Source organism: Strigops habroptila, chromosome 4, assembly GCF_004027225.2.
Source record: "Strigops habroptila isolate Jane chromosome 4, bStrHab1.2.pri, whole genome shotgun sequence".
In the NCBI taxonomy this organism is placed as follows: Eukaryota; Metazoa; Chordata; class Aves; order Psittaciformes; family Psittacidae; genus Strigops; species Strigops habroptila.
Window position 1 is genome coordinate 2,138,520 of NC_046358.1, and position 26,424 is coordinate 2,164,943.

Below are 26,424 nucleotides of genomic sequence, written 5' to 3' on the forward strand. Positions count from 1 at the left end.
TCTATGGGGCGCTGTGCCCGCTGGTGGCTCTGTCGGTGGGTCACTGGGTCGCTGGCTCCGTCCGGTGCTCGCAGCGGCTCTGCCCGCTCCGGTCCCGACGGTGGCGGCGGCGCCTCTTGCCCGGGCGGGGCGGCCGCGTGGTGGGGGGGTGGAAGCGGGCGGGGCGGGACCGGGAGGGGGGCCCGGAGGATCCAGGGCTGGGGAGGGGGGGACCGGGACCGGGACCCGGGGGCAGCGCGGAGCCGGGTGCGGCGGGGCCGGGACCGGGAACACGGTCGGGGTCATCCGGGGCCGGCGGTAAAAGTGACACCGCGGGGCAGAAATGTCAGCGCTGGAGCCAGGCGGCTGCTCCCGCCCCGGGAGCTATTCCCGACCGCACGGCTCGGCATGGAATGGCACGGAATGCCCTGCATGGCATGGAACGGCATGGAATGGCATGGCTCCGCAAGCCCTGCATGGCACGGCACGGCATACATGGCACGGGATGTGCGGAATGGCATGGCACATGTGGCATGGCATAGCATGAGCGATACGGCATGGCTCGGCATGCCCTGCATGGGCATGATAAGACGTGCACGGACACAGCATGGCGTGGCTTATGGCACGGCATGGCATACATGGCATGGCATGCCCGGCGGGGCATGGCACGTAGGGAATGGCATGGCACGGCTTGGCACAGCCATGGCATGGAGCAGCACGGTTTGGCACAGCACAGCATGGCACAGTGTAGTGTGGTCCAGCACTGCGTATGTGCCATGCTTGGCACATCTTGGCACAGCTTGGCACGGCTTGGGCAGTTCCCCACTGCCTGTTTACCTGGGCCCCACCTTGGGGACTGGTTAGGGAATGGGGCAGGCAGGGAATGGGCAGGGAATGGGCAGGGATCGGGCAGGGATGGGGCAGGGGCAGCTCCCCCCCACCTCCATGAGCCAAGGCACCACGGGGCTCGCCCCCCCGGTCTCTCTCTCCCCTTCCCGGCGCTATTCCCGGGATGCCCGCAGGAACCCGGGCTTGGGAGGTGCCCCTGGGGACACCGGGGTGGCAACAGGCTCCCGGCAACGGCCCGGTGCTGCTCACAGCGGCGGCCCCGCGGGCACGGGGCGGGTGGAGGCGGGGGGGACACCGGGGGGATACCACGGGTACCCCGGAGGGTGACACTGGGGGGGACACCGGGGTTATAATGGGGGGGATAGAGGGGAGACACGAGGGGGGCTACCGGGGGGACATCGGGAGGGATACTGGGGGGATAGTGGGGTTGGGGAGGGCACTGGGGGGACACTGAGGGGATACCGAGGGGGTATTGGGGGGGGGTTGCCGGGTAGGATACGGGGGGGATACGGGGGAGACACCGGGAGGATATCGGGGTGATACCAGGGGGGTACAAGTGAGAGCACCGGGGTGTCACCAGGGGCCACAACAACCCCCAATCTCCTCTCTGCACCGTGTCCCCCCGTGTCCCACGACCCCAAACTCCATCTCCCCCAGTCCCGGGGGCTCCATCTCCCCAAATCCATCCCCCCCCGCCCCGCCTACCGGGGGTACCCCATATCCCCCTATCCCTCTCCACCGGTGTCCCAACGTCCCCACGCTGCCTGTGTGGATGCCTGTGTGCCCCCCACACCAAGGACGAGGTATCACCCCCCGTACCCCCCCCACCCCATGGTGAGGTCTATTAACACACCCCCCCCCCCAAAATTGCCCCCGTTGACCCCCTTAGCAGCGCTAACTCCTCCGCGCCGGCAGGGGGCGCCGCGCCGCCTCGCCGGCCCCGGCTGTACGCGCGGCGCGGGGCGGGAGCGTCCGGCGGCCATGGCGGACACCGAGAAGCTCAACCTCGACTCCATCATCAGCCGCCTCCTGGAGGGTGAGCGGAGCCTCCGCCGGCACCCCCCCGGCAGCGGCGGCGAGCCCTGGGCTGCCCCTGCCCGCCGCGGCGGGGCCCGGCCTGCGCTTCGGATGCGGGGGGGCGGTTGGGCCGCGGGGGGTTGAAGGGGTTTGGGGTCTCCAAAGGGCGCGGCCTGTGCCATAAGTGGGGGGCTGGGGGGTATGGGGGGGCTGGGACGTGGGGGGGGGCTGGGGGTATGGGGGGTGCTGGGGGTATCGGGGGTGCTGGGGGTATGGGGGGCCTGGGGGTATGAGGGGTGCTGAGGGATATGGGGGTGCTGGGGGATATGGGGGGTGCTGGGGGTTATGGGAGTACTGAGGGGTATGGGGCTGCTGAGGGATATGGGGGCTGGGGATTATGGGGGGTATGGGGGTGCTGGGGGATATGGGGGTGCTGGGAGTATGGGAGGGCTGGAGGGTATGGAGGGGCTGGGGGGTGGGGGGGGCTAAGGGTTATGGGAGGTGCTGGGTGTATGGGGGGTGCTGGGGGATATGGGAGGTGCTGGGTGTTATGGCAGTACTGAGGGGTATAGGGGTGCTGGGTGTTATGGGGGGTGCTGGGGCATATTGGGGGTACTAAGGGGTATGGGGGGTGGTGGGGGGCATGGGCGTGCTGGGGGATATGAGGGGACTGGGGAGTATGGGCGGGCTGAGGAGTACGGGGGTGCTGAGGGGTATAGGGGTGCTGAGGGATATTGTGGGTGCTGAGGGATATGAGGGGGTATGGGGGTGCTGGGGGTTATGGGGGGGCCTGGTGAGTATAGGGAGGGTTGGAGAATAAGGGGGGGTTGGGGAGTGGAGGTGGGGTCTTGGGCCTGGGTGTTGGGGGGCTGTGGAGGGGATGGGGTGGGGGTGTTGGGGTGGGGGGCTTGGAGGCAGCAGGGAGGTTTGGGGGGGGTGTTGGGGGCTTTGGGGGCTTAGGGGGTGGGTGTTTGGGGTCTGTGGTGTTTGGGACTTGGGGGGGAGGCTGTGGGGTTTGGGGGCTCAGGGGTTTGTTGGGCTGTGGGGTTTGGGATGCTCAGGGGAGTGTTGGAGCTGTGGGGTTTGGGGGTTCAGGGTAGTGGTGTTGGGGGGCTGTGGGGTTTGGGGTGCTCAGGGGGGTGCTGGGGGTTGTGGGGTTTGGGGGCTCAAGACAGTGTTAGGGACTGGGTTTTTGGGGGCTCAGGGAAGTGGTAACTGAGGGGATGTGGGGTTTGGGGGCTCAGGGGGGTGTTGGTGGGCTGTGGGGTTTGGGGGCTTGGGAGGGGGCTGTTGGAAGCTGCGGGGTTGGGGGGCTGTGAGGTTTGGGGGCTTAGGGGGGTATTGAAGCTGTGGGGTTTGGGGTGCTCAGGGAAGTGGTTATTGGGGGCCCTGTGGAGTTTAGAGCCTCAGGGGGTTGTTGGGCATATGTGGGGTTTGGGGAAGTGGGTTTTGGGGTGCTCAGGGGGTGGTTTTGGGGGCTGTGGGGTTTGGGGGCTCAGGGAGGTGGTTACGGAGGGGCCGTGGGCTTTGACGCTCAGGTTGGCGCATTGCACTTGGCGGGGCTGTGAATGGGGGGGGGGGGCAGCGTTAAGGGGGTGAGGGGTGTTTTGGGGCTCCCCTTGACGTGTCCTTGTCTCCGGGTTGGGGGGGGGGGGGGAGCAGTCCAAGGCTCGCGGCCGGGGAAGAACGTGCAGCTGACGGAGAACGAGATCCGGGGCCTGTGCCTCAAATCCCGGGAGATCTTCCTGAGCCAGCCCATCCTGCTGGAGCTCGAGGCTCCCCTCAAGATCTGCGGTGAGGCAGCGGGGTGCAGGGTGGGTTTGGGGGCTCCCAGCACCGCCCTGTGCTTCTGTGGGGAGCCGGGGTCCCTCACACACCCTGTGTCCCCCCCTTTTAGGTGACATCCACGGGCAGTACTACGACCTGCTGAGGCTCTTTGAGTACGGGGGGTTCCCCCCGGAGAGCAACTACCTGTTCCTGGGGGACTACGTGGACCGGGGCAAGCAGTCGCTGGAGACCATCTGCCTCCTGCTCGCCTACAAGATCAAGTACCCCGAGAACTTCTTCCTGCTGCGTGGCAACCACGAGTGTGCCAGCATCAACCGCATCTATGGCTTCTATGATGAGTGTGAGTGCTTGGGGTGTAGCCACAGACCCCCCAAAACCCCTTTGCCATCCCCGTGTATCCCAGTGTCATCCCTACGCTGTCCTGTTCCATCCCCAACTAAAGCTGCTGTGACCATGGGTGTCCTCCTGCCACCCTTGTGCCATCCCTGGACCCGCATCCAGCCCGTAGCACCCCAGCACCACACACACTGGGTGCCCTCCACCCTCCCTGCACCCCTTTTCCCCACCCCCCCCAATCACAGCTACCACTGTGCACCCCAAGAACACCCCCTGCGTGACGCTGTGTCACCCCATGGCATCGCCAGCGCATTACCAGGGGCTGTGCTTTACTTAGGGGGGGAGGCACAAACCCACATGGGGGGGCCCCACATGCTGCTGTACCCCCAACTTAGCACCTACCCCCCCCCCCCGCCTTGCAGGCAAGCGGCGATACAACATCAAGCTCTGGAAGACGTTCACCGACTGCTTCAACTGTTTGCCCATCGCTGCTATCGTGGACGAGAAGATCTTCTGCTGCCACGGAGGTGGGCACGGACCTGCCTGGCACTTTTGGGGTGCCCCAGGGGGTGTTGCTGAAGAGGAAGGACCTGCTGTAACCCCCCCATCTCTTACCCCATAGGGCTGTCTCCCGACCTGCAGTCGATGGAGCAGATCCGGCGGATCATGCGCCCCACGGATGTCCCGGATCAGGGCCTGCTCTGTGACCTGCTCTGGTCTGACCCCGACAAGGACGTGCAGGGTTGGGGGGAGAACGACCGTGGCGTCTCCTTCACCTTCGGCGCCGAGGTGGTGGCGAAGTTCCTGCACAAGCACGACCTGGACCTCATCTGCCGGGCGCACCAGGTACGGGCTGGGGTCCCCAGGGGGGTATTTGGCACAGGGGGGGTCTTTCTACCCCTCATATTTGCCCCTCAGGGGCAATATTTCATGGAATGGTTTGGGATGAAGGGAGCTTAAAGCTCATCCAGCTCCAACCCCCTGCCACGGGCAGGGACACCTTCCACTAGAGCAGGTTGCTCCAAGCCTCATCCAACCCAGCCTTGAACACTGCTAGGGCTGGAACTCTTGGATCCACACAAATGGGGCTCCTGGGGGAGGTGTCTAATTTTGGGGGGGGTGCTTTTGGGGCGCAGCTCAGCCCCGTGCTGCCCGTGCAGGTGGTGGAGGACGGTTACGAGTTCTTCGCCAAGCGCCAGCTCGTCACCCTCTTCTCAGCACCCAACTACTGCGGCGAGTTCGACAACGCAGGGGCCATGATGAGCGTGGATGAGACCCTCATGTGCTCATTTCAGGTGGGACGCTGCAGGGGTGAAGTGGGGGGGGGGGGGGACACACGCATAGAACAGCCCCCAGTGCCCACAGGAGACCCCTAATTCCTGCTGGATGGGTGCAAAGGGAGCGCGGAGCTCAATGGCGCCTCAACCCTCAATGCAGGAGGGGAGCAGGGTGCTGGGGTGAAACATGCAGCCCCCCCCTTTACCTTTTGTACCCCCTTTTCCTGCAGATTCTGAAGCCAGCTGACAAGAACAAGGGCAAATACGGGCAGTTCAGTGGGTTGAACCCCGCCGGCCGCCCCGTCACCCCTCCCCGCAACTCTGCCAAAGCCAAGAAATGAGGCACGAGCCACCCTCCTCCCTCAGCATCAGGTCGCTTTTGCTTTCAACTCCTTTTGGGGGGGGCTTTTTTATTTGGAAGATCCTGAACACACACCCCCCCCCCCTCCTTCTCCCTTCCCCAGCCACCACCACGCTCCAGCAACCCAATTCCAAGCCTAAGATTATGGGGGGGGGGCTCAAAGCCCCAACCCTGTGGAGGTGGAGGGGCAAAGGGGGGGGTGAGCAGGAGGACTCTTTTTTTGGGGGGAATAAACTTGTAATTTGGGGGTTATGGGGGGTTGTGTGTGTGTGTGTGTGTGAGCAGCTCGGGGCTCTCAGTACTCGCCATCGCTGTCCTCTGCCAGCACCTCCTGGGTTGGGGCCAGGTTGGGCCCTCCTGGTGTCAACACTGAGCCGAAAAATAACGAGCGAAACTGGGGGGGGGGGGAAGGAGAGAAATGGGGGTCAGGAGGGGGCTGTGCCCATCCCTGTGCCCCCCAGGGCATCCCCATGCACACCTTCTTGTGAGGGGGGGTCCCTGGTACAGCGCTGCCTTCCTCCTCCTCTTCTTCCCCCTCCTCGGGGTCGCTGTTGGGGGGATGTGGGGTGCGCAGGGGGAAGGTGGGGCTGGGGGGGTCCCGTGAGCTCTCCTCGTAGGCGCTGGTTTCCATTGCAATCATGTAGGACTCGAGGTCATCAGGGAAGTCGTCTGATGGGGCAGGGAGGTGGGACACGCTATGGGAGAGGGTGAGTAAGAAGAGGCAGAGTAGGGACCGTTCACTCTGGTCCCTACTGATGGCTAAAGGCGGGACCGTCACCCTCCTGAAGCTCGTACCCATTGGCTGTGGGGGGCTGGGAGTTGCTTTGTGGGTCTGAAAGGGTGGCCAGCACCAGGGTGACCTCCAGCACCGTGTCATCCAGGGTGAAGACCACCGGCCTGGGGGCACAAAGGCCTTTAAGGGGGGGTCCCAGGGGCAAGGGCCAGCCCTGGGGTCCCCATTGCTACCTGCCGGGTGTGTCGTAGTAGATGCTGAGGGGCAGGTTGGAGGCCTCTGCGAAGCTCAGCAGCCCCTAAAGGGGGGCAAAGGGGAGGTTGAGGGGGGCTGGGGGGTGACCTGGGGTGGGGGGAGTTGGGCTCCAGGCAGGGCCTCACCCGGAATTCCTTGAGGCAGAAGGTGATGTGGGAGCCCGGGGCCGCAGCCACTGTCTGGAACTCGTCCTTGGCCATCCACAGCTCCGTCACCATCGTCTTGCTGGGCTCTGGGGCAGTGAGAGGTGGGTCAGGGGGGCCGTGAGGGCACCCCAAAGCCAATGGAAGGGACCCCCCAACCCGCCAGGACTCACCCGCCTCATCCTCCACATAGTTTCGGAGGCTGATCTTGCCCTCGGGGTCGACCCTCAGCGTCACCTCAGCCAGTGTGGGGGGAAAGTGAACCACAGCCTCAGCCAGCACCCTGTGGGGACACAGAGCGGGGATCCCTGGGGCTGAGCACCCCAAAGCCCCCTCCACGACCCACAGAACTGCCTTCAGCCCGCCCCATTGCCGCCCCATTGCCACCCCATCTCCCAGTGTCCCCACACCCGGTGCCGGTCCCACTCACTGTGCCGGGGCACGGAGGTTGCTGGCGCATTGTTGGGTGTCAAAGACAGCCTGAAGCCGCTCACACTCCTGGAACATCAGGTTGTGGGTCTTGGTGACGCCTGGTAGGGAGGACACGGTGGTGAGGCCGGTGTCCGTGTGTCCATCCATCCCCTCCCAGCCCCAGCACTCACCGTACTTGCAGTGGAGCTGCACAACCAAGCGGCTGAGCTGGGGTTTGAGCAGGATGAGGCATTTCTCCGCCGTCTTCTCCAGCGAGGGCAGGGAGCGGAAGACACCCAGGAAGGACTATGGGGAGGGGATGGATATGGTCACCCTCCAAGCCCTCCTGAAGCAATGGGGAGCGCAGAGGGGGGATCCTGCAGGGGGGTGGGCGCTGCACCTTCATGAGCACTTTGCATCGGAAGAGCTCGGTGTTGGGCTGGGGGCCGCCCGCCTCGTACCGCTGGAAGAAGAGGGGTGCGAAGAGGAAGGAGGCGAAGGCGGAGCGGGACGAGTTGATGGCGCGCAGGGACAGCTGGAGGGGACACACACCACAGTGTGGTTACCCCTCAGCGGGGGGGGCACCGGCGGCCCCCCAGCTCCCAGCCCCTTCAGTTCCCCGTACCCCACTCTCAGTGGGCTCCAGGTAGAGCTCCTCGCCGATGCGGGACAGGGAGTACACAGCTCGGCCGAGGACTGCGGGATGAGGAAGAAGATGGAGTGGAGGGGGTGAGGAAGGGCACCCCAGTGCCCCCCCCCCCCCCACCATGTGCCCCCCATTTCCCCGCTCACCTTTCACGTTGCCACCGCCGATGATGCACTTCATGGCGCGGGGTCGGGCGCCGGGACCCAGCGGACACGTGGCGGCTTCGCGCCACCTGCCCCAGGGCACGCCCCTTCAGCACTGAAGCCACGCCCTCTCCTCACCCAGGCCACGCCCCTCCGGCGGCCTCACACACCCCCCCCCCAAGTGGTTTAACCGCCCCCCCTCCTCCCCGCTGCCCCCCCGAGTGGTCCCGTCCGCCCCCCCCGGCCCCCCCCGCTCCGTGCCGCCGTGGTTCCGCCCGCTTCACCTCCGCGCCGCCACCTTCCCCGTCTCCCGCGCCGCCCTCACCCGCCGCCCTCCGATTGGTGGAGCGCCCGCCTCCGTCCCGCCCCTACCTGCAGCTGATTGGTCAGCGCCGCAGCGTGATGGCCCGACGGCGTTTTCGCGCCTTACGTCACCGGGGGCGGGCCCTCCCTACGCTTCGGGCTTCCCGCGCTAAGCCCGCCCCCTCCTCGGCTCGCTATTGGCTGAGCGTATCGGAGTGACGGAGCGCTCAGCCAATAGGGCTTCGACGGCGAGTGGCGGGGTAAGCCCGGTCCCCCCCCCCAGGTTCACACGGTCCTCCCATTCAGCTCCGCGCCTGCATCCAGCCCCGGGCACACTCGGGGCATCCCGGAGCCCACCCGCGCGGTGTGGGGCGGGAAGGGGTCCCTGGAGCCGGGGCTGCCCCACAGGGGCGGCGGGAGCTGACAAAGACACCCCCGGGGGCTGAGGGACCTGGGGGGGTTTAGTCTGGAGAAGAGAAGGCTCAGGGGGGACCTTCTCGCTCTCTGCAACTGCCTGACAGGAGGATGGAGCCAGGAGGGGGCTGGGCTCAGCTCCCAAGGAACAAGGGATGGGACGAGAGGAAACGGCCTCAAGCTGCCCCGGAGCAGGTTTAGACGGAGCTGAGGAACAATTCCTTCCCCAGAGGGTGCTCAGGCATTGGAACAGGCTGCCCAGGGCAGGGCTGGAGCCACCGACCCTGGGGGGTTCCCAAACCCTATAGCAAAGCCCTCAGTGCTGTGGGTCAGTGTTGCCCTTGGGGCTGGACTTGATGATCTTAAAACTCTTTTCCAGCCCCACTGATTCTATGGTTCTGTGCCCAGGCACAGAGACACGAGGTGACTCCCCGGGGACAACGCTGTGTCCTTCAGCGGTGACACCACCAAACCCGCTCTATAACGGCTGGTGCTAAGCCATGTGTGAGAAAGACGGAAGGCAGCACAACCCCGTAGCAGCCACCAGAGAATCCACACCGCTCTTTGCTTTCAGTTCCTCGATTCCGTGTTTTCTCCCTTACATTTCCCTACCCCTATGGAAGGGGTATTTGGGGAAGGGAGGATTTAGGCTGGCTTCAAGCCGGGGTTGTGCAGGATGTAAAAGCAGAGCCCGGGCACTGCTGGGGCAACTTGATGATCTTGAAGCTCTTTTCCAACCTGGTCGATGAAATGGTTTTGGGGACCCCCACCCCGTGCCTGTGGGCTCTGCCTCCCAGGCAGTGCCTATGGGAAGTGGGATGTTACATCCAGGTTGGCAGCAGTGAATAGTCTCTGCATCCTGCAGGAGGTGGATGCAGTGGGAAGGAGAAGGCTCATACATGAAAGTCTGGTACCGTGCTCCAGGCCCTGCACCAGCTCCGGGGCCCTTCTCTGGCCCCGCTCCAGCCCCTCAATGTCTCTCTTACAGTGAGGGGCCCAGAACTGCCTCACGGTCACAGCCTGTGACAGGCTCAGCGGCTGCTCAAGTCCCTCCTCCTGCGCTCAGTGACCACAGAGGGGCCCCTGGATGCAGCCTTGGAGCGGGGCTGGCACCTGAGGGGAGCAGGGAAGGAGACACGGAGCCCTTGTCCCATTGCTGCCATCCTCCAGCACCAATCCACAGCCTCTCCTTCTGCTCTTTCCCATCTCCGGATGGGGTGCCTCTCCGGATGCTCCATGTCTTGGATTCGGACCTGACACCCCTCAGCAGCGCATCACCTCCAGGTACACAACATCCACCTCTATGGGACCGTGCTGCACGTATATGTGTGTCTATGGGGAGCTTGTGGGGCTCCCAGCCCTGCCTTGGCCTGGGTTTGGGGTCCAACCCCATTGGGATCACTGGCTCCCGGCCCCTTCCTCCCTCTGTCCCAGGAGGAGGAAGAGGAGGATGGGATCGTGCGTGTGTTCCAGCCCTGGAGCAGCAGCCGGGCTCCTCTGGAGCTGTTGTCCCCAGGAGGGGCTCTGGCCTCGGGGTCTGTGTTTTATGGGGCTGTGGATAGGACGCAGCTGCCTGTGGTCGTGACACACACACCTCAGCGGTGGCCAAAGCCACACGCACCCCTCCTTGTCCCCATGGCCCCCCCCCATCCAGCTGGGAATGGGCTGGATACGGGCTGGGAACAGCAGCCTGGCCCCTGTCACCCCTGTGTGTCCCATCCTGCTGCTGGTTCCCATCCCGAGCACATGGCACGAGACAGACGGACACAGCTGGATGTGGGAAGGGTGGGAAGGGACCAGTGTGGGGCCGAATGGCTGCTCCATGCCCTGAGACACCCCCCAAGGAGCCAGGACGGTGTCCCCGGCCCACCCCATGGAGTGGCTATATGTGGTTTGGGGCTGGGTGATAAGCTCTTTGGGGTCACCCCGCTATTAGGGGTGCTCAGCAGCCCCTCTCCTGTGTGCTGGGGTGCAGCCCATGGGTGTCAGCGCTGCCCAATGGTGCTGGATGTGGAGCTGGAGGCTGTGGAAGGAGCAGGTAGGAGCAGGAAGGGCCCCGGGCGGGCAGCCAGGGAGCAGGGGGGGAGCAGACGGCCGCAAAGGGCAGCAGTGGGAGGCGGCGGCGCCGGCGGGGATGAAGGTGAGGTCAGCTCCGCGCTGGTGACGTGTCCCCGAGGGCAGCGGGGACACGGCATCACCCCCCCGGGCTGGCACAGGGCCTGGGGAGGAGGAGGAGGAGGATGATGCTTTCCAGCCCTGCCAGTGCCTTGTGCCCCCCTTGTCCCAGGGCAGGGGACCCAGCTCGCAGTGGGCGATGGAGGGGGGCTTGTGCCATGTCCCCTGTCTCCATTACCCTCCTCTTCCTCCTTCTCCTTCTCTGCCAGGTGATCCCTGCAGCCACAGAGCTGGAAACCTCACCAGAAACAACCTCAATGCCGATTTTGGGGAGGGGACAGAGCAAGCAGGACCCCCCCAAGGCTGATAGCAGCTCCCACAGCCCCCCGCCTAAGGCCATGGAGGCTGCTCCACGCTGCTGGCAGGGGGCTGTTGGCTCAGGGTAAGGGGGGAAACCAGATATCCTGCACCGGGGCTGGCCCCATGCAGTGCAGGGTTGGAAGTGGGGACCCCCCCGAAACACTGCTGGGGAGGCAGGATGAGGCATTCCCAGCGCTTCACCAGCATTCCCATTGCTGGAGCTGGGGCAGCTCCATCCCACCGACCCCTCTGCAGCCCCCACTGTCACCCATGGGGCTGCAGCACCCCCTGAACGAGCACCCAAGAGCTGTTTCCTCCCTCTGTGCCTCACTGGGACCCCTCAATGGGAAGTAGCAGCACCCTGAGGACCCCCCCATCGCCTTGGAGCACGTGCGTTGGGTGCTTCCTCATGGATTCCCCACCAAATCCATGCCTCCCACTCAATAAACCACCCCGGCCCTGCCGCAGTGTGTGCGTCCGTGTGTGGTTTACCCCTACGGGATGTCCCTAAACCCAGGGCTTGGTGGCTCCAACGCTTAGAATCCCTATGGATTTAGAGCAAGGCAGGTCGTGGCGTCGCTCCAAGCGCTCACCCCGCTCCTCCACACCCCGGATAGAGCCGGGAGGATGCGATCGCGGCCGGGAACGGAGCCGGGAATGCTCGGACCTGGCTTTGGCCGACAAAAATCCGCCTCGTACCTCCCGGCGCTCCCAGCGCCTTTGTTTTAAACAAAGCTGCTTATTTCGGGGGGAGGGAGACCCAGTCCCCTTCGCCCTTCGCCTCCGTGGCAGCACCCACGGGTGGGTCATGGGGGGAACGGGACATTGGGGGGGTCCCCAAACCGTTGTCGGCTCCCGCTGCTGCGGTGTCGGGCTGGGCGCGGGGTTTACAGCGCGTTTAGCCCCGCGGCTCTGCCCCATTCACAGCGGGGGGAAAGCGGCCACGGTCACGGCCAAGTTCCCCCCCGCCCCGATCAGGATTCGTCTTAACGGGGGTCTTTAGACGCGGCTCTTGGCTCCCGCACCCCGCGGGACGGCGGCTTTGGAGGGGGGGTGCGGTGCGGGACCGGGGTTTTCCCTCCCCGTCCGCCCATAACCCCCGGTGCGGGGCTCAACCGCTCCGGTTCTATCGCCGGTGGCTGAGTCGCGATAGGAGCCCACCGAGCCCCGACGGCCGCGCTCCCCCCGCCGGGCCCCGCTCACCTGCCGCCGTCCCGGCCCCGCCGAACCGGAGCACCAGGGTTTGGGGGGGGGTCTGTCTCCGTTTGTCCGTGCCCCCCCCTCGGGAACCCCTCACCCGAGGACCACAGACCCCCCCCGTTCCCGTCCCCGCCGCTCCTCCCCGGTCCCGGGGGGGCGGTCGGGGGGAGGGGGGTCAGGCTGGCACCCCCCGCCCCCCGTTCCCCCCCTTCCCGTCCCGGCTCCGCCGCACCTCGCCCCGTCCCGTCCCCCCCCCCTCCTTTCCCCGGACCCCCCCCCCCCTCTTTCCCCGTCCGTCCCCCCCCGTTCCCCCCCCTTCCCCTCCCCGGGGGACCGGGCTCTCGGCGTGCGGCGGCGGCGGCTCTGTACGTCGGGAGGAGAAGAAGCGAGAAGGGCTCCGGGCGGCAAATGGGAGCCGCGGTCCCGGTCCGGTGTGCGGGACCGCTGCCTCGTACCCGGGGACCCCCGACCACGCACCCACCGCCCCGCTCCCTCGTCTGTCCCGCATGGAGCTGCGAGCAGGTACGAGACACCCCCCCCCCACCTCTTCCTCCCCTTCTATCCCCATCCCCTTCCCCGCCGCACCGGCCCCGCACCGGCCCCGCACCGGCCGCTAACAAAAGCCGTGCGGGAGCCAGAACCGAAGGGAGGGAGCAAACGGGAAGCGGGGGGCAGCACCCCGGGGAGCCCCCCCTTCCCCTTCTTTCCTTTCCCGTTCTCTCCCCACCGCACCGGGGCTTGGTTCCAGCTTCCCACCTCGGCACCGGGACCCCGAGGATGGGGAGGAAGGAGAAGGGAATGGTGGGGGGAAAGGCCGGGAGAGAAGGAGAAGGAGAGGGGAGGGAATGAATGGAGCCCGCTCTTGTGTACAATCCCATCAAATACATTCTTGAAAGCAACCTGGTTCTGCTTAACACTTGAATCGGGAGGAAAAAAAAGGGGAAGAAGGAGGGAAAACGAAGGAGGACGAGGAGGGCGGCAGCGCGGGGAGGGTGTAAGCGCTCCGGTTTTTTTATCCTCGCATTCCTGGACACCAATCAAAAGAGCAAAGCAAAGGAGGTGGAAAAGCGGGGGGGGGGGGAAATACAGCAGCGAGCGAAAGCAACCGGAGCATTGGTGCGACCCCCTCCCCAAAAAACACCCCCCCCTCAAAAAAAAAAAAAACCAGCCCCAAACTTCCTTTTCTTTGCTTTTTGGCCACTTCACCCCCAAGAAACACAAACCAAAACAAATAGGGACAAGGAGGAGGAAAAGAAAAGCACCAAACCCAACCCAAAGCCAACGCGAGCCAGGGCAGCGGCGAGAGCCAGCACCGAGCCCCTGCTTCGGGCTGCCCCCGCTTTGCCTCTGCTCCTTCTGCCCCCCCAAAACCCTCTCCCTGCACCCCGACTATGCTAAATGTTGCTGGGGAGCTCTCAGGTAAGAGCGGGGCCGGGGCTGGGGGCTGCCTGTGCTCTGTTTGCTATGGGGAAAGGGGGGGTTTTTGCCTTTCCGAGCCGCTGCTGATTTCAATTTGATGTGATTAAAACGTCTGGCTGGCTTTTGGGATTGATTTAAGGCTTCCCCCCCCGCTCCTCTGCCTTGGTTTTGGGTTTAGTTGGTTGGTTGGGGGTGGGTTTTTTTTCCCCCCTTCCCTTTCTCTCTTTCCCTCTTTTCCATGCATGTTTGTGATTACCAGGGAGGGAACCGCCGCTGAGCACGGAGAATTAAAGCCCAGCACTGACAAGAGGGGAGGAAAATGAAAGTCGTTGGGATTTAGGGGGGTAGGAAAAGGTCGTTTTCCTGCCCCGGGGCTGGATTTCGGGGCTCGATTCGGAAATGCTTTTGCTGGAACAAGTGAGATTCCTCCGGGACACAACAGCGGGATATTGGGGTGTTGAGGAAATATCCCCTCTGCGGACGGGACCATCGCCGTGGCTGCGGGATGGTTTTGTTCCCGTGGCCTTAACGGGGGTCCCGCTGGAGCCGGGGTGGTTGTGGGGCTGCCCGGCCCCTCCAACACCCCGGGATGTGGGGTTTCTCATCCGGGAAAATGCTGGAAAACACCCTTAAAAGGTCAATCTATGGGCGCCGGGAGGCTCCCACCCGGTGGGACCGGGGCCGGGGCAACACGAGGCCGGCGCCGGGTTTGGCTGCGGCTCCGGCGGTGACGCAGGACGGGGCAAAGCGGGGCGAGCGCCGGGGAACCGGAAAAGCGAGGCCGGGATCCCCGGCGCCTCCATTGCCCTCCCGTTCCCTCCGTCCCCGCTGGACGGGGCCGCGCCACCGGCGGCACAACCGGTACCGGGGCCTTGCGGGACGGGCAGGGGAAGGGGACACGGAGCCCCGGTGTGGTTTTAGGGTGAGAGCGCGGCCACCACCGACCCCGCTCCCTCGTTATGGGGCATCCCCAACCGGTGTCACCCCAACCCCGCTCGGGGACCCCGGTGTCCCGGTGCCTATTTAGCAGGCTGCGAGGGCACGGTGGCGGCGCACATCTGGGCTGCATTAAGCGAGCAGCCTCCGAAGGGAAATGCAAAGGGTTCTGCTTACAGGGCCGGGCTGGGGGGGGAGATTTATGCCCTGCTAAGTGGCACTGAGCTCCATGGATCCATAAATCACCCCCCCCCCCGCTCCCGGGGCAGCACCCGGACCCTCTGTGCTGTGCTGTTGGCACCCCATTGCCTGGCATAGGGTGCCATCGGCTGTTCACCCCCACCAGCACCCCAGCACGGTGCAGACAGCACATCTGGGGAGCAGCCGGTTTGGCTTGTGCCGGCAAAGCGCCGGCGGTGCCGGGGCACGTGGCTGGTGGGTGATGGAGGTGGCCTGGGCTTGGCCAAGGTGCTGTGGGGACACATAGGGCCGGTTTGGGCAGCAGGATGTGGCCATGGAGAGCTGCTGGTGCCATGCTGATGGTGGTGGCTGTTGTGGGGACACACGGGGCTGGTTTGGGCAGCAGGATGTGGCCATGGGGAGCTGCTGGTCCCACACTGATGGTGATATCTGTTGGCTGGGTGATGCCAGCGATGATGGCAGCAGGTTTGGGGCACCAGGTACGTGCCACCAAAGCTCTTCAGTGCCACATGGGCAAACACTGCAGGTCCTCTGCTCCGTTGGAGCCATGTCCAGGCTCTCCATGGCTCCATTGGGATGGTAGGAAGCCAACCAGGATGCCTTACACAGCTCATAGGTGCCGTACCCTCGCTGGGCGGGCTGTGCGTGCGGGGCAGCGGGGTCTGGTTGGGATTAGGGGGCCCGGCCCCCCCGTCCTCGCGCCGGCGGGGGTGTTTCCATCGTGCCGTTGGGCTGGAGCCGGATGGGAATTCCAGGCCCAGCTCATTACGGCCTCGCTGGAGTCTCCCGTGCGCGGCCGCAGTTATAAACACACGGAGGAGACAGGATGTAAACACTCAGCGCTGCGAGCGCCGGCACGGCCGCAGCGGGGGGGACATGGGGCCATGTGTTGTGTGTGTGTCCCCCCCCAAGTGGTGGCTTCACCGTGAGGGGCCCGGTGGGGTCTATGGGAAGGGCTGATAGTGGCTCTTAGGGAGTTGGGATGGGAGCAGGCAGGTGGTATCCTATGGGATGGGATGAAGAGGCTGCTGTTGGGATGTTGTTGGGGAGGAAGGATGCAGGTGACAGTGCTTTGGGGACATCGGTGACAGCAATGTTTGGCTATGGGGCACATGAGCATCATGTCCCCGCTATGGGCTGCTTCTGTGCCTGTTGAATGCCACAATGGCTTTAAATGCAACCAGGGACATCAGTGATGCCAATATTTGACTATGGAGCACATGAGCATCTTCATGTCCCCACCATAGGCTGCCTCTGTGCCTATAGGATGCCACAGTGGGGTTAAATGCCACCAGCCTGGGGACATGGTGTCTGTCCTTGTCCCATTGAGCATCACCCACCCCAAACCCCACAGTGCCGCGAAACAGGACGGGTTAAGAGCTGGTGTTTCGGGTTGCATTAAGGATCCTTTATCCTCAATGCCATGGGCATGGTCCCCCAGGAGCGCCGGGAACAGGGCTCTGCTCCCCACTGGACACCAGCCCATCAGCTCCCAGCAGCTCTGGTGCGAGGATCCCCCCCTTTTCCCATCGCCACCCCCGCCAGGCTTTCGGGAAAGCGGCTCTTGGGTAGCTTTGTGGTCACTCCTGACCTCCGCGGCTCTGCCCACAGCATGCCCAGGGAACAGCTCACCCGGCTCCGTGGCGGCATTCCCGCCTCGGATGGGGGGAGACGGTGACTTATGGAAGGGTTCACGGGCATCCCTGATGCGTGTGGTGGTGGGATGGTGGATTCCATCCACCATCCCACCACCACACGCATCAGGGATGCCCGTGGTACCCATTGGCGCGTGCTGGCACCCAGTGCAGCCCCTCACTGTGGGTGCCATGGGGTGCTGCGGTGACCCCGGGCAGCAGCGCCATGAGCTGCTTACGTGGGCCGGGAGCATCCTGGCCGCGCTCCAGGGTCGGTTTTGAAACCCTCGGGCTCTTCCTCTCCGACGTCACCGGGATCCAGCTGTGCCGGCCCCGCGCTCCCGCCTCCCCACGCTGCTGCTGCTGCTGCTGCAGGGACAGCACCGGTGCTGTGCCAGGGACGGCAGTGACATGGGCATGGATGTGCTATGGCCACCATGGTGCCATGGTCACCGTCATTGCTGTGCCACAGCTGCCATGGTGCCATGGCCACCGGCACTGCTGTGGCATGGCCATGACCTTGCCACAGCCACCATGGTGCCATGGACATGTCTGTGGCATGGGCACCACTGTGCCATGGCCACTGTCACTGTTGTGCCATGGCCATGTCTGTGCTACAGCCATCGTGGTGCCATAGCCACCACCACTGCTGTGCCATGGATATGGCTGTGCCAAGGCCATCACTGTGCCACTGCCACCATGGTGCCATGGCCACCATCAGTACTGTGCCATGGCCACCGTCACTGCTGTGCCATGGCCATGTCTGTGCCATGGCCATCACTGTGCCACTGCCACTATGGTGCCAGGGCCACCATCACCACCATGCCATGACCACACAGTGCCAGGGCCACCACGACTGCTGTGCCATGGACATGTCTGTGCCACTGCCACCACTGTGCCATGGCCACCACTGTGCCACAGCCATGTCCATGCCACAGCCATCTCTGTGCCATGACCACCATCATTGCTGTGCCAGGGCCACCATCACTGCTATGCCATGGCCATGTCTGTGCCACTGTCATCATTGTGGCACTGTGGCCACACATCCCAGCATCTCCTGTCCTTCAGCTACCCGCCTCCACCTGGCCCCATCCTCATCCTCACTCCCCCTTCATGCCGCAGCCACCTGCCCAGAGCAGCTGCGGCTCCATCCCGGTCCCGGTCCCTCCCCGCCACCCCGTCCCATCCCACCCTATCCCATCCCGTTTCGGCCCGGCCCCATCCCATCCCCTCCCGTCCGTGCCGTCCCGTCCGCCCCGTCCCGGCTGTGTTTGCTTTGGCGCCGCTCGGCCGGGGCTGGTGCAAATCCCGCTCTGGGAAGCGGAGCCGGCGGCGGGCGAGGGTCCGGCCAAAGCAAACACCGGAGGCGGGTGAGTCACCGGAACGCGTGTCCCCCCCCACGCAGCGCTCGCACGCACAAGGCACCGCCACCGGCACCGGCTGCGCCCCGCTGTGCGTCACACGTGTGTCACACACGTGTCACGGTGCGTCATGTGTGCACCGTGTGTCAGCACCTGCGCGGCGTGTGGCCACATGCTTGTGTGGCGCAGCCCGTGTGTCACACGTCTGTGCGGCATGGGATACGCAGGCACGGTGTGTGGCACACGTATGTGGTGTAGGGCACACGTATGTGGTGTAGGGCACACGTATGTGGCACACGCATGTGGCATGTGGCACACCTATGTGGCGTATGGCACACGTATGTGGTGTATGGCACACCTATGTAGTGTAGGGCACACGTATGTGGTGTAAGGCACACCTATGTGGTGTACAGCACACGTATGTGGGGTATGGCACACGTATGTGGGGTACGGCACATGTATATGGTGTGTGGCACACCTATGTGGTGTGTGGCACACGTATGTGGTGTGTGGCACATGTATGTGGTGTATGGCACACCTATGTAGTGTAGGGCACACTTATGTGGTGTACAGGACATGTGTGTGGTGTAGGGCACACGTATGTGGTGTAGGGCACACGTATGTGATGTACGGCACACGTATGTGGTGTATCACACCCCTGCACGATGGTTGCACACACACACATCGTGTTGCACACCTACATGGTGTCACACACGTGGGGTGTTTCACATGCTGCTGTGTGATGCGTTGCGCGGCTGCGTGTGTTGCACGCTCATAGTGTGTGTTACAGGCACAAGCAGCGTGTTTCACACCCACAGGGTGTATCACAAGCGTGAGCACTGTATTTCATGACCATAGGTTGTATTGCAGGCGTGAGCAGTGTGTTGCCTACCCATAGGGTGTACCACAGGCATGAGCAGTGTGTTGCACACCTGTAGGCTGTATTGCAGGTACAAGCAGCGTGTTGCACACCCATAGTGCATATTACAGCTGTGAGAAGTATGTTGCAAGCTCATAGTGTGTATTACAGGCATGGGCAGCGTGTTTCACACCCATATCACAAGCATGAGCAGCGTGTTGCATGCTCACGGGGTGTATTTCGTGTGTGAGCAGTGTGTTGCACACCCGTAGTGTGTATCACAGGCGTGTTGCATGCCCGTAGTGTGGATTACAGGCGTGAGCAGCCTGTTGCACACCTGCGGGGTGTATCACAAGTGTGAACAGCGTGTCGCATGACCATAGGCTGTATAGCAGGTACAAGCAGTGTGTTGCACACTCATGGTGTGTATTACAGGCATGAGCCGCATGTTGCATGCTCAAGGGGTGTATTGCATGTGTGAGCAGCGTGTTGCACATCCACAGGGTGTATCACAGGTATGAGCAGTGTGTGTATTGCAAGCACCACCATCCCATCGTACAGCCATGGGGTGCATCCCGGGTACCACCATCCCATTGCACACCCATGGGTGCATCCCGGGCACCACCATCCCATCGCGCACCCACGGGGTGCATCCCGGGCACCACCATCCCATCGCACACCCGCAGTGTGCATCCCAAACACCACCATCCCATGGGGTGTCCCGGGGGACCCTCGTGCGTCACGGGCTCTTGGCTGCTACCGCTATTCCCAACCTCCAGCGGCCGGTGACGAGGAGCGGTGACGCGCGAGGGCTCATCCCGATGCCGGGAAGCGGGGCCGGGATATGCCGGGTCCATCCCGACCTTTGCTCATGATGGGGACCCGGCAAAGGTCCGTGTCCCTGTTCCCAGCATCCCCCCCCCCCAGGCCCCTCGGTCCCCCCTTGCCCCCGTGCTGGTGGTTGGGGTGTTGCCGTGCCCAAATATAACCCAGCCGCGGCGTTCCCGGCGGGAATGCCGTGAGCTGCGCTCGCTCCAGACCATATAAAGGATTGTTGCTGCAGCGCATGGAGGGGAGCCCAGAGGGGTCAGACCCCCCCCCCCCATACCCGATCCCGGCTGCACCAACACCGCTCCGGGATAACGGGGCCAATGAGGCCGTGCCATGGTGTGAGCTGCTCCGTGTCCCGGCCCCATCCCAGGGAAGCTGCTCCATTGCGGGGTGGGATGGACATAGCGCGGCCGTGCCTCAGTTTCCCCACTTGCACGTTGGCATCGGGACAAGGGGTTTGTGTCGTGCTTAACACCGGGGTGTCTCCATGCCCGCAGACAAGGTGTCCCCATCCCCACAATTGGGGTGAACCCATGCCCACAACCAGGACGTCCCCATCCCCACAACCGGGGTGTCCCCATGCCCACAGGTCCCTATACCCACAGCCAAGGTGTCTCCGTGCCCATGACCAGGGTGTCCCCATGCCCACAACTGAGGTGTCCCCATGCCCACACTGAGGTACCCCCATGTCCACAATTGAGGTGTCCCTATGCCCAAAGCCAGAGTGTCCCTATTCCCACAACCAAGGTGTCCCCATGCCCACACTGAGGTGTCCTCATGTCCACAACCAGGGTGTCCCCATGCCCACAGGTCCCTATAGCCACAGCCAAGGTGCTCCCATGCCCACAACCAGGCTGCTCCCATGCCCAAAACTGAGGTGTCTCCATGCCCAAAGCCGGGTGTCCCTGTACCCACGACTGAGATGTCTCTGTGCCCAAAATTGAGGTGTGCCTATGCCCAAACCCAAGATGTCCCCATGCCCACAGACAGGCTGTCCCCATGCCCACAACTGAGGTATCCTCATGCCCAAAGCTGGGGTGTCCCTATACACACAGCCAGGGTGTCCCCATGCCCATAGGTCCCCATGCCCACAACCAGGGGGTCTCCATGCCCACAGCCGGGGTGTCCCCATGCCCATAGGTCCCCATGCCCACAACCAGGGGGTCTCCATGCCACAGCCGGGGTGTCCCCATGCCCACAGGTCCCCATGCCCACAATCAGAGTGTCCCCATACCCACACTGAGGTACCCCTATACCCACAACTGAGGCATCCCCATGCTCATAACCGGGGTGTCCCCATCCCCAATTTGCCCCCCGCAGCTCCCCCTTTGTGATCCCCCCCTCGCTGAAGGCTCCGTGTCCTCGCAGGAGACTCTTGGGGGATCTTCACGTTCCTTTGTGCCGCGCTCTGCAACCTGCCGGCGCTGCCGGCGCTGAACTGCACCGAGGAGCTGGGTCCCGGCCAGTCCATCCAGAAGACCTACGACCTGACCCGTTACCTGGAGCACCAGCTCCGCACCCTCGCCGGCACCTACGTGAGTTGGGGGCACCCAAACCCTATAGCACCAATTTGGGGGGGATCCCCTCTTCATCCTCCCTGTGCACATCGCCCCTGGGAGTGAGGGTATCCTACTGCACCGTGTGTCTCTGTGTACCCCAATAATGGGGATGGGATGGGATGGGATGGGATGGGATGGGATGGATGGGATAGGATGGGATGGAACGGGATGGGATGGGATGGATGGGATGTGGTGGGATGCGGAGGGACACACAGTGTGGGGTAGCACTACATGGAGCCCCCCATAGGGATGGGGATGGAGCGGCCACCCCATTGCCACCAACCAGGGACCCCCCCTGCCTGCATGTAAAGGAGGGTGCACACACGTGTGCATGCGTGTCGTGTGCACTGGGGTGCATGTGTGTGTGCTTGCACATACATGGGTGTGCATGGGTGTGCCTGCACATGTGTGTGTGCATCAGTGAGGTTGGGTCATGTACCTACATACATGTGTGTAGGTGTGCGTTGGTGTGGCTGCATGTATGCCCTCACATACATGTGCATTAGTTTGCCTGCATATATGTGACTGTACATACATGTGTGCATGGGCACCTCTGTGTGAGTGTGGGCATCAGTGTGACTGCACATGCATGTGCGTGCACATTGGTGTGGCTGCACGCATGCATGCCTACACATACATGTGTGCATTGGAGTGTCTTCATGCCTGCTTGCCTGCACATATATGTTTGCTTGTGCATCAGTGTGGCTGCGTGTACGCATGCATATACATACATGTGTGTTTCTTGGTGTGCCTGCACATACATGTGTGCTTGTGCATTGATGTGGCTGCATGCATGCCTGCACATACATGTACATCAGTGTACCTGCACATACATGTATGCGTGTGCACCGCTGTTCCTACACACACACGTGTGCACACACGTGAATCCGCACACGCAAGGCCCAGTCACCGCTGCCCATGCCCAGCCCGTGGCTCCCGCACACGCGTGTCCCGTGACGCGCCTGCGGCTGCGGTGACGTGTTCGCTCTCACGTGCCCTCGCCCGGTGCCACCGCCCTGCCCGGGGGCTCTGCGGCTCCCGTGGGTGCACCCGCACCCCAGGCCGGGAAATGGCTCATCGGCCCCGGGTGTGGGCAGGGTGCGAACAGGGTGTGCAGGATGGGTGCAGGGAGCTGGAGGCAGGGAGCTGGGGGCAGGGTGCAGGCAGGATGCAGGGTGCAGAGTGCAGGGTGCAGGCAGGGTGCAGGGTGCAGACAGGGTGCAGGCTGGGTGCAGACAGGGTGCAGGATGCAGGCAGGATGCAGGGTGCAGACAGGGTGCAGGGTGCAGAGTGCAGGGTGCAGGCAGGGTGCAGAGTGCAGAGTGCAGGCAGGGTGCAGGGTGCAGACAGGGTGCAGGCTGGGTGCAGACAGGGTGCAGGATGCAGGCAGGGTGCAGGGTGCAGACAGGGTGCAGGCTGGGTGCAGACAGGGTGCAGGATGCAGGCAGGATGCAGGGTGCAGACAGGGTGCAGGGTGCAGAGTGCAGGGTGCAGGCAGGGTGCAGAGTGCAGACAGGGTGCAGGGTGCAGAGTGCAGGGTGCAGGCAGGGTGCAGGGTGCAGACAGGGTGCAGGCTGGGTGCAGACAGGGTGCAGGATGCAGGCAGGATGCAGGGTGCAGACAGGGTGCAGGGTGCAGAGTGCAGGGTGCAGGCAGGGTGCAGGGTGCAGACAGGGTGCAGGGTGCAGGGTGCAGGGTGCAGACAGGGTGCAGGGTGCAGAGTGCAGGGTGCAGGCAGGGTGCAGGGTGCAGACAGGGTGCAGGCTGGGTGCAGACAGGGTGCAGGATGCAGGCAGAGTGCAGGGTGCAGGCAGGGTGCAGGCTGGGTGCAGACAGGGTGCAGGATGCAGGCAGGATGCAGGGTGCAGGCAGGATGCAGGCCGTAGGCAGGGGGTAGGCTGAGTGCAGGGTGCAGACTGGGTGCAGGATGCAGGCAGGGTGCAGGATGCTGGGTGCAGGCAGGGTGCAGGCAGGGTGCAGGATGCCGGGTGCTGGGTGCAGGCAGGATGCAGGGTGCAGGCAGGGCGCAGGCAGGGTGCAGGGTGCCGGTATTTGCCTGTCCCTGCCCGCTGGCAGCCCCGTCTCTGCCCTGACGTGCCCTTTGGGGTGCAGGCAGTGATGAGGGTGGCTCCGCCGTGGGGCTGGGTGCTGGACGGGGGTGCTCAACCCCACCCATGGGTGCCTCTGGCTGTGCTGCCTGCAGCTGCGGGCATGGGGAGGTTGGGACATGGGAGGGATGGAGGGAGACCCATGGGACATGGTGGCACATCTGCCTTGGGCAAGGTGGCATGTCCATTGGGGGACATGGGACATGGGCAGAGGGACATGGAAACCCGGGATGTGGTGGCACATGCACCTGCGGGACACGGGATTTGGGCAGGGGACTTGGAGGCCTGGGATACGGGAGGCATGGAGATCAGGCCGTGAAAGGGAAGGGGATGTGGGGGGCATAGCTGGGGACACTGAGACCTGGGATGGGGGGGGACATGGAGAGTGGGGACTTGATGGGAAGGGGAATGTGATGGGCAGGAGATGGAGACCTGGGATGAGGGGGGCACGTCCAAACTGGGGGACATGGAAGCCTGGGACATGGTGGGTACGTGCATATGGGAGACATGGGACATGGACAGGGGGACATGGAGACCTGGGATGAGTAGGACGTGGAGACAGGGGATGCGGTGTGCAGGAGGACATGGAGACCTGGGGGACATGGAGACAGGAGACAGGGTGTTCAGGGGGACACAGACCTGGGATGAGGGCGACATGGACGCAGGGGACAGGTTGTCAGAGGGACACAGGGACGTGGTACAAGCAGAACATGGACACAGGCGATGCTCAGGGCTACTTGAGCTTCACCACTCAGGAAACTACACACACTGCAGCCACCCATTACCCCCATAACACACCCCCCTCCCCAAATCCCTTCCAGCTGAACTACCTGGGCCCCCCTTTCAATGAACCCGACTTCAACCCCCCGCGCCTGGCTCACGCCGAGCGGGTGCCCAGCGCCACGGTGGACCTGGACCTATGGCGGGGCCTGACCGACAACGCTCGCCTGGCCGCCAACTACCGCGCCTACAGCCGGGTGCTGTGCTCCCTGCGGGCGCTGGACGGGCAGGGCACGGCCGAGCTGCGCCATCGCCTCGGCCACTTCTGCTCCAGCCTGCAGGGGCTGGTGCTGAGCATCGCGGGCGTCATGTCATCCCTGGGGTACCCGCTGCCCGCGGGACCCCCCGTCTCACCCGGTGGTGCCAGCATCCCGCCCAACGGTGGTGCCCCCAATGACTTCTTGAAGAAGATGGATGATTTCTGGCTGCTGAAGGAGCTGCAGACCTGGTTGTGGCGCTCGGCGAAGGACTTCAATAGGCTCAAGAAGAAGGTGCCGCCCGCGGTGGTGACGTTGAGGATGGAGGCGAGGGGGTTCTGAGGTAACCCACCCCATAACGTCCCCCTCTGCGCTGCAGTGGGGTGGGGATGGGGCTTCTCAACACAATGGGACACCCGGGGTCACCTCGCTGTGATTTGTGGGATGGGGGTCCTCACCCAAAGTGCCATCGAAGTCACACACGTCCTCTCTTCATCAGCGCTGTGCCTTGCGGGATGGGGCTCCGACCCCAAAGTGCCACCGTCACCATCACCAAAGCACCTCCCCGTCACCACTGTGCCTTGAGAGATGGGTCTCTTGACCCCAAAGTGCCACTGCAGACACCCCACATCCCCTCTGTCACCACATTGTGCCTTTGAGAGATGGGTCTCTTGACCCCAAAGTGCCACTGCAGACACCCCACATCCCCTCTGTCACCACATTGTGCCTTTGAGAGATGGGTCTCTTGACTCTAAAGTGCCACCAAAGCCACCCCACATCATCATTCGTTACCTTGCTGTGGCCTAAAGGACAGGGCTCCTGACCCAAAGTGCCACCAAGGCTGCCCCACAGCCCTTCCATCATCGCAGTACCTTAAGGGATGGGTCTCCCGACCCCAAAGTGCCACTGCAGACACCCCATGTCCCCTTTGTCACCACGTTGTGCCTTAAGGGATGGGGCTCCTGACCCCAAAGCACCACCAAAGCCACTCATGTCCCCTCTCCATCACTACACTGTGCCTTGAGAGATGGGTCTTCTGACCCCAAAGTGCCACCAAAACCACTCCACATCCTCATCGTCACCACAGTGCCTTAACGTATGGGGTTCCTGACCCAAAGTGCCCCCAAAGCCACCCATGTCCCCTCTCCATCACCACACTGTGCCTTGAGAGATGGGTCTCTTGACCCCAAAGTGCCCCCAAAGCCACCCCACAACCCCACTATCATCACAGCGTCTTAAGGGATGGGTCTCCTGACCCCAAAATGCCACTACACCCCCCGATGTCCCCCCTCCATCACCACTGTGCCTGGACAGATGGGGTGTCCTGACCCCAAAGTGCCACCACAGCCACCCCACAGCCCCATTGTCAGTGCCTGGAAGCAGGGGGTGCTGCCACCACGTTGTCCCCATCACCACATTGCACCCATCCCCTCATCCCTGCCCCACATCCATGGGGCTGCTGAGGGCAGCCGCCTCCCCCCTCCCCGCCCCACAGCAGCAATAAGCCCCACCCCCAAGTGCTATAGGGTGCGTGCAAGCCCCGCCCACCCCGAAACGGACCAATCCCCCTCAAGCATCGGTATAAACCACGCCCCCTACAACAGGCTCCGCCCCCCTGCTACCCAAGCCCTGCCTCTCCTACGGTTGCCTAGCGACCCACAGATGGGGGGCGGGACTTGTGGGGCTGTGGGGGGGGTTTTGGGGGGGGGGGTGGCCTCTGCCCCGGTGCGTTTATTCGTGTTTATTTATTGGAGTTATTATTTATTGGGGTATTTATTGCAGAAGATCTATTCTTGTATGAACGAATAAAAGCCTTTCTCCAGCAGCCACCCGGTGCCGTCAGTAGGGACCAGAGTGAACAAGCAGCTCCATGCTCCCAGCTCAGTGTGGGGCTGAGGGTGCTGCCATTGAAGCCCGATGTGGTGCTGAGCAGAGGGATGTGGGACGGGGACACAGGCGCCAGGCGCAGGATGGGGACACCCCAGGATGGGGAAGGGTGGTGGGATGGGGTGGGGGGATAAAGGGGGCTGCATCCACCCCAGTTCACAGAAGGGGTCGCACTGGGGAGGTGCTGCATCCCGGGATGGGGTTGGGGACCGGAATGTCAACCAGAGATGTGCTTGGGGACCCCCGTGTCGCACAGAAATGTGATTGAAGACACCCCATGTCACCATGGGATGCACTCTGGGACCCTTGTGCCACCCAGGGA

The 26,424-nt window shown here is 63.6% G+C and overlaps 3 protein-coding genes across 4 annotated transcripts; 2 read left to right on the plus strand and 1 right to left on the minus strand.

Moving 5' to 3' along the window:
• Positions 1-1,754: 1,754 nt before the first annotated feature.
• Positions 1,755-5,859, plus strand: PPP1CA (protein phosphatase 1 catalytic subunit alpha). The gene is made up of 7 exons (XM_030483747.1): positions 1,755-1,864; positions 3,508-3,639; positions 3,743-3,973; positions 4,392-4,496; positions 4,592-4,815; positions 5,130-5,264; positions 5,477-5,859. The coding sequence occupies exons 1-7, from the start codon at positions 1,810-1,812 to the stop codon at positions 5,585-5,587; spliced, it is 993 nt and encodes a 330-aa protein (XP_030339607.1). The 5' UTR covers positions 1,755-1,809; the 3' UTR covers positions 5,588-5,859.
• RAD9A (RAD9 checkpoint clamp component A) lies at positions 4,423-8,398 on the minus strand. 2 transcript variants are annotated; one of them, XM_030483745.1, is made up of 12 exons: positions 8,223-8,291; positions 7,942-8,027; positions 7,775-7,845; positions 7,550-7,684; positions 7,341-7,455; positions 7,169-7,268; positions 6,912-7,021; positions 6,721-6,827; positions 6,574-6,638; positions 6,403-6,504; positions 6,086-6,302; positions 4,423-6,001 (listed from the first exon to the last, which is right to left on the minus strand). In XM_030483745.1, exons 2-12 carry the CDS (start codon positions 7,973-7,975, stop codon positions 5,903-5,905), a joined length of 1,155 nt encoding a protein of 384 aa, XP_030339605.1. In that variant the 5' UTR covers positions 7,976-8,027; positions 8,223-8,291; the 3' UTR covers positions 4,423-5,902. The 2 variants fall into 2 exon arrangements, with proteins under 2 accessions (XP_030339605.1, XP_030339606.1); XM_030483746.1 differs by lacking the exon at positions 8,223-8,291 and adding an exon at positions 8,311-8,398 and having other exon boundaries at positions 5,825-6,001.
• Positions 8,399-13,625: 5,227 nt separating this feature from the next.
• On the plus strand, positions 13,626-26,113 carry CLCF1 (cardiotrophin like cytokine factor 1). The gene is made up of 3 exons (XM_030483748.1): positions 13,626-13,749; positions 20,940-21,106; positions 24,060-26,113. The coding sequence occupies exons 1-3, from the start codon at positions 13,722-13,724 to the stop codon at positions 24,555-24,557; spliced, it is 693 nt and encodes a 230-aa protein (XP_030339608.1). The 5' UTR covers positions 13,626-13,721; the 3' UTR covers positions 24,558-26,113.
• Positions 26,114-26,424: the final 311 nt, after the last annotated feature.

Bases quoted from the DNA above. Each gene is read 5' to 3' on its own strand.
- PPP1CA (XM_030483747.1), top strand. From the start codon at position 1,810: ATGGCGGACACCGAGAAGCTCAACCTCGACTCCATCATCAGCCGCCTC. The intron at 3,974-4,391 runs GTGAGTGCTTGG...CCCGCCTTGCAG, and splicing joins CTATGGCTTCTATGATGAGT to GCAAGCGGCGATACAACATC. The intron at 5,265-5,476 runs GTGGGACGCTGC...CTTTTCCTGCAG, and splicing joins CCCTCATGTGCTCATTTCAG to ATTCTGAAGCCAGCTGACAA.
- RAD9A (XM_030483745.1), bottom strand. From the start codon at position 7,975: ATGAAGTGCATCATCGGCGGTGGCAACGTGAAAG. The intron at 7,269-7,340 runs GTGAGTGCTGGG...CCTCCCTACCAG, and splicing joins GCAGCTCCACTGCAAGTACG to GCGTCACCAAGACCCACAAC. The intron at 6,639-6,720 runs GTGAGGCCCTGC...GCCCCCCTTTAG, and splicing joins TCTGCCTCAAGGAATTCCGG to GGGCTGCTGAGCTTCGCAGA.
- CLCF1 (XM_030483748.1), top strand. From the start codon at position 13,722: ATGCTAAATGTTGCTGGGGAGCTCTCAG. The intron at 13,750-20,939 runs GTAAGAGCGGGG...GTGTCCTCGCAG, and splicing joins TGTTGCTGGGGAGCTCTCAG to GAGACTCTTGGGGGATCTTC. The intron at 21,107-24,059 runs GTGAGTTGGGGG...AATCCCTTCCAG, and splicing joins GCACCCTCGCCGGCACCTAC to CTGAACTACCTGGGCCCCCC.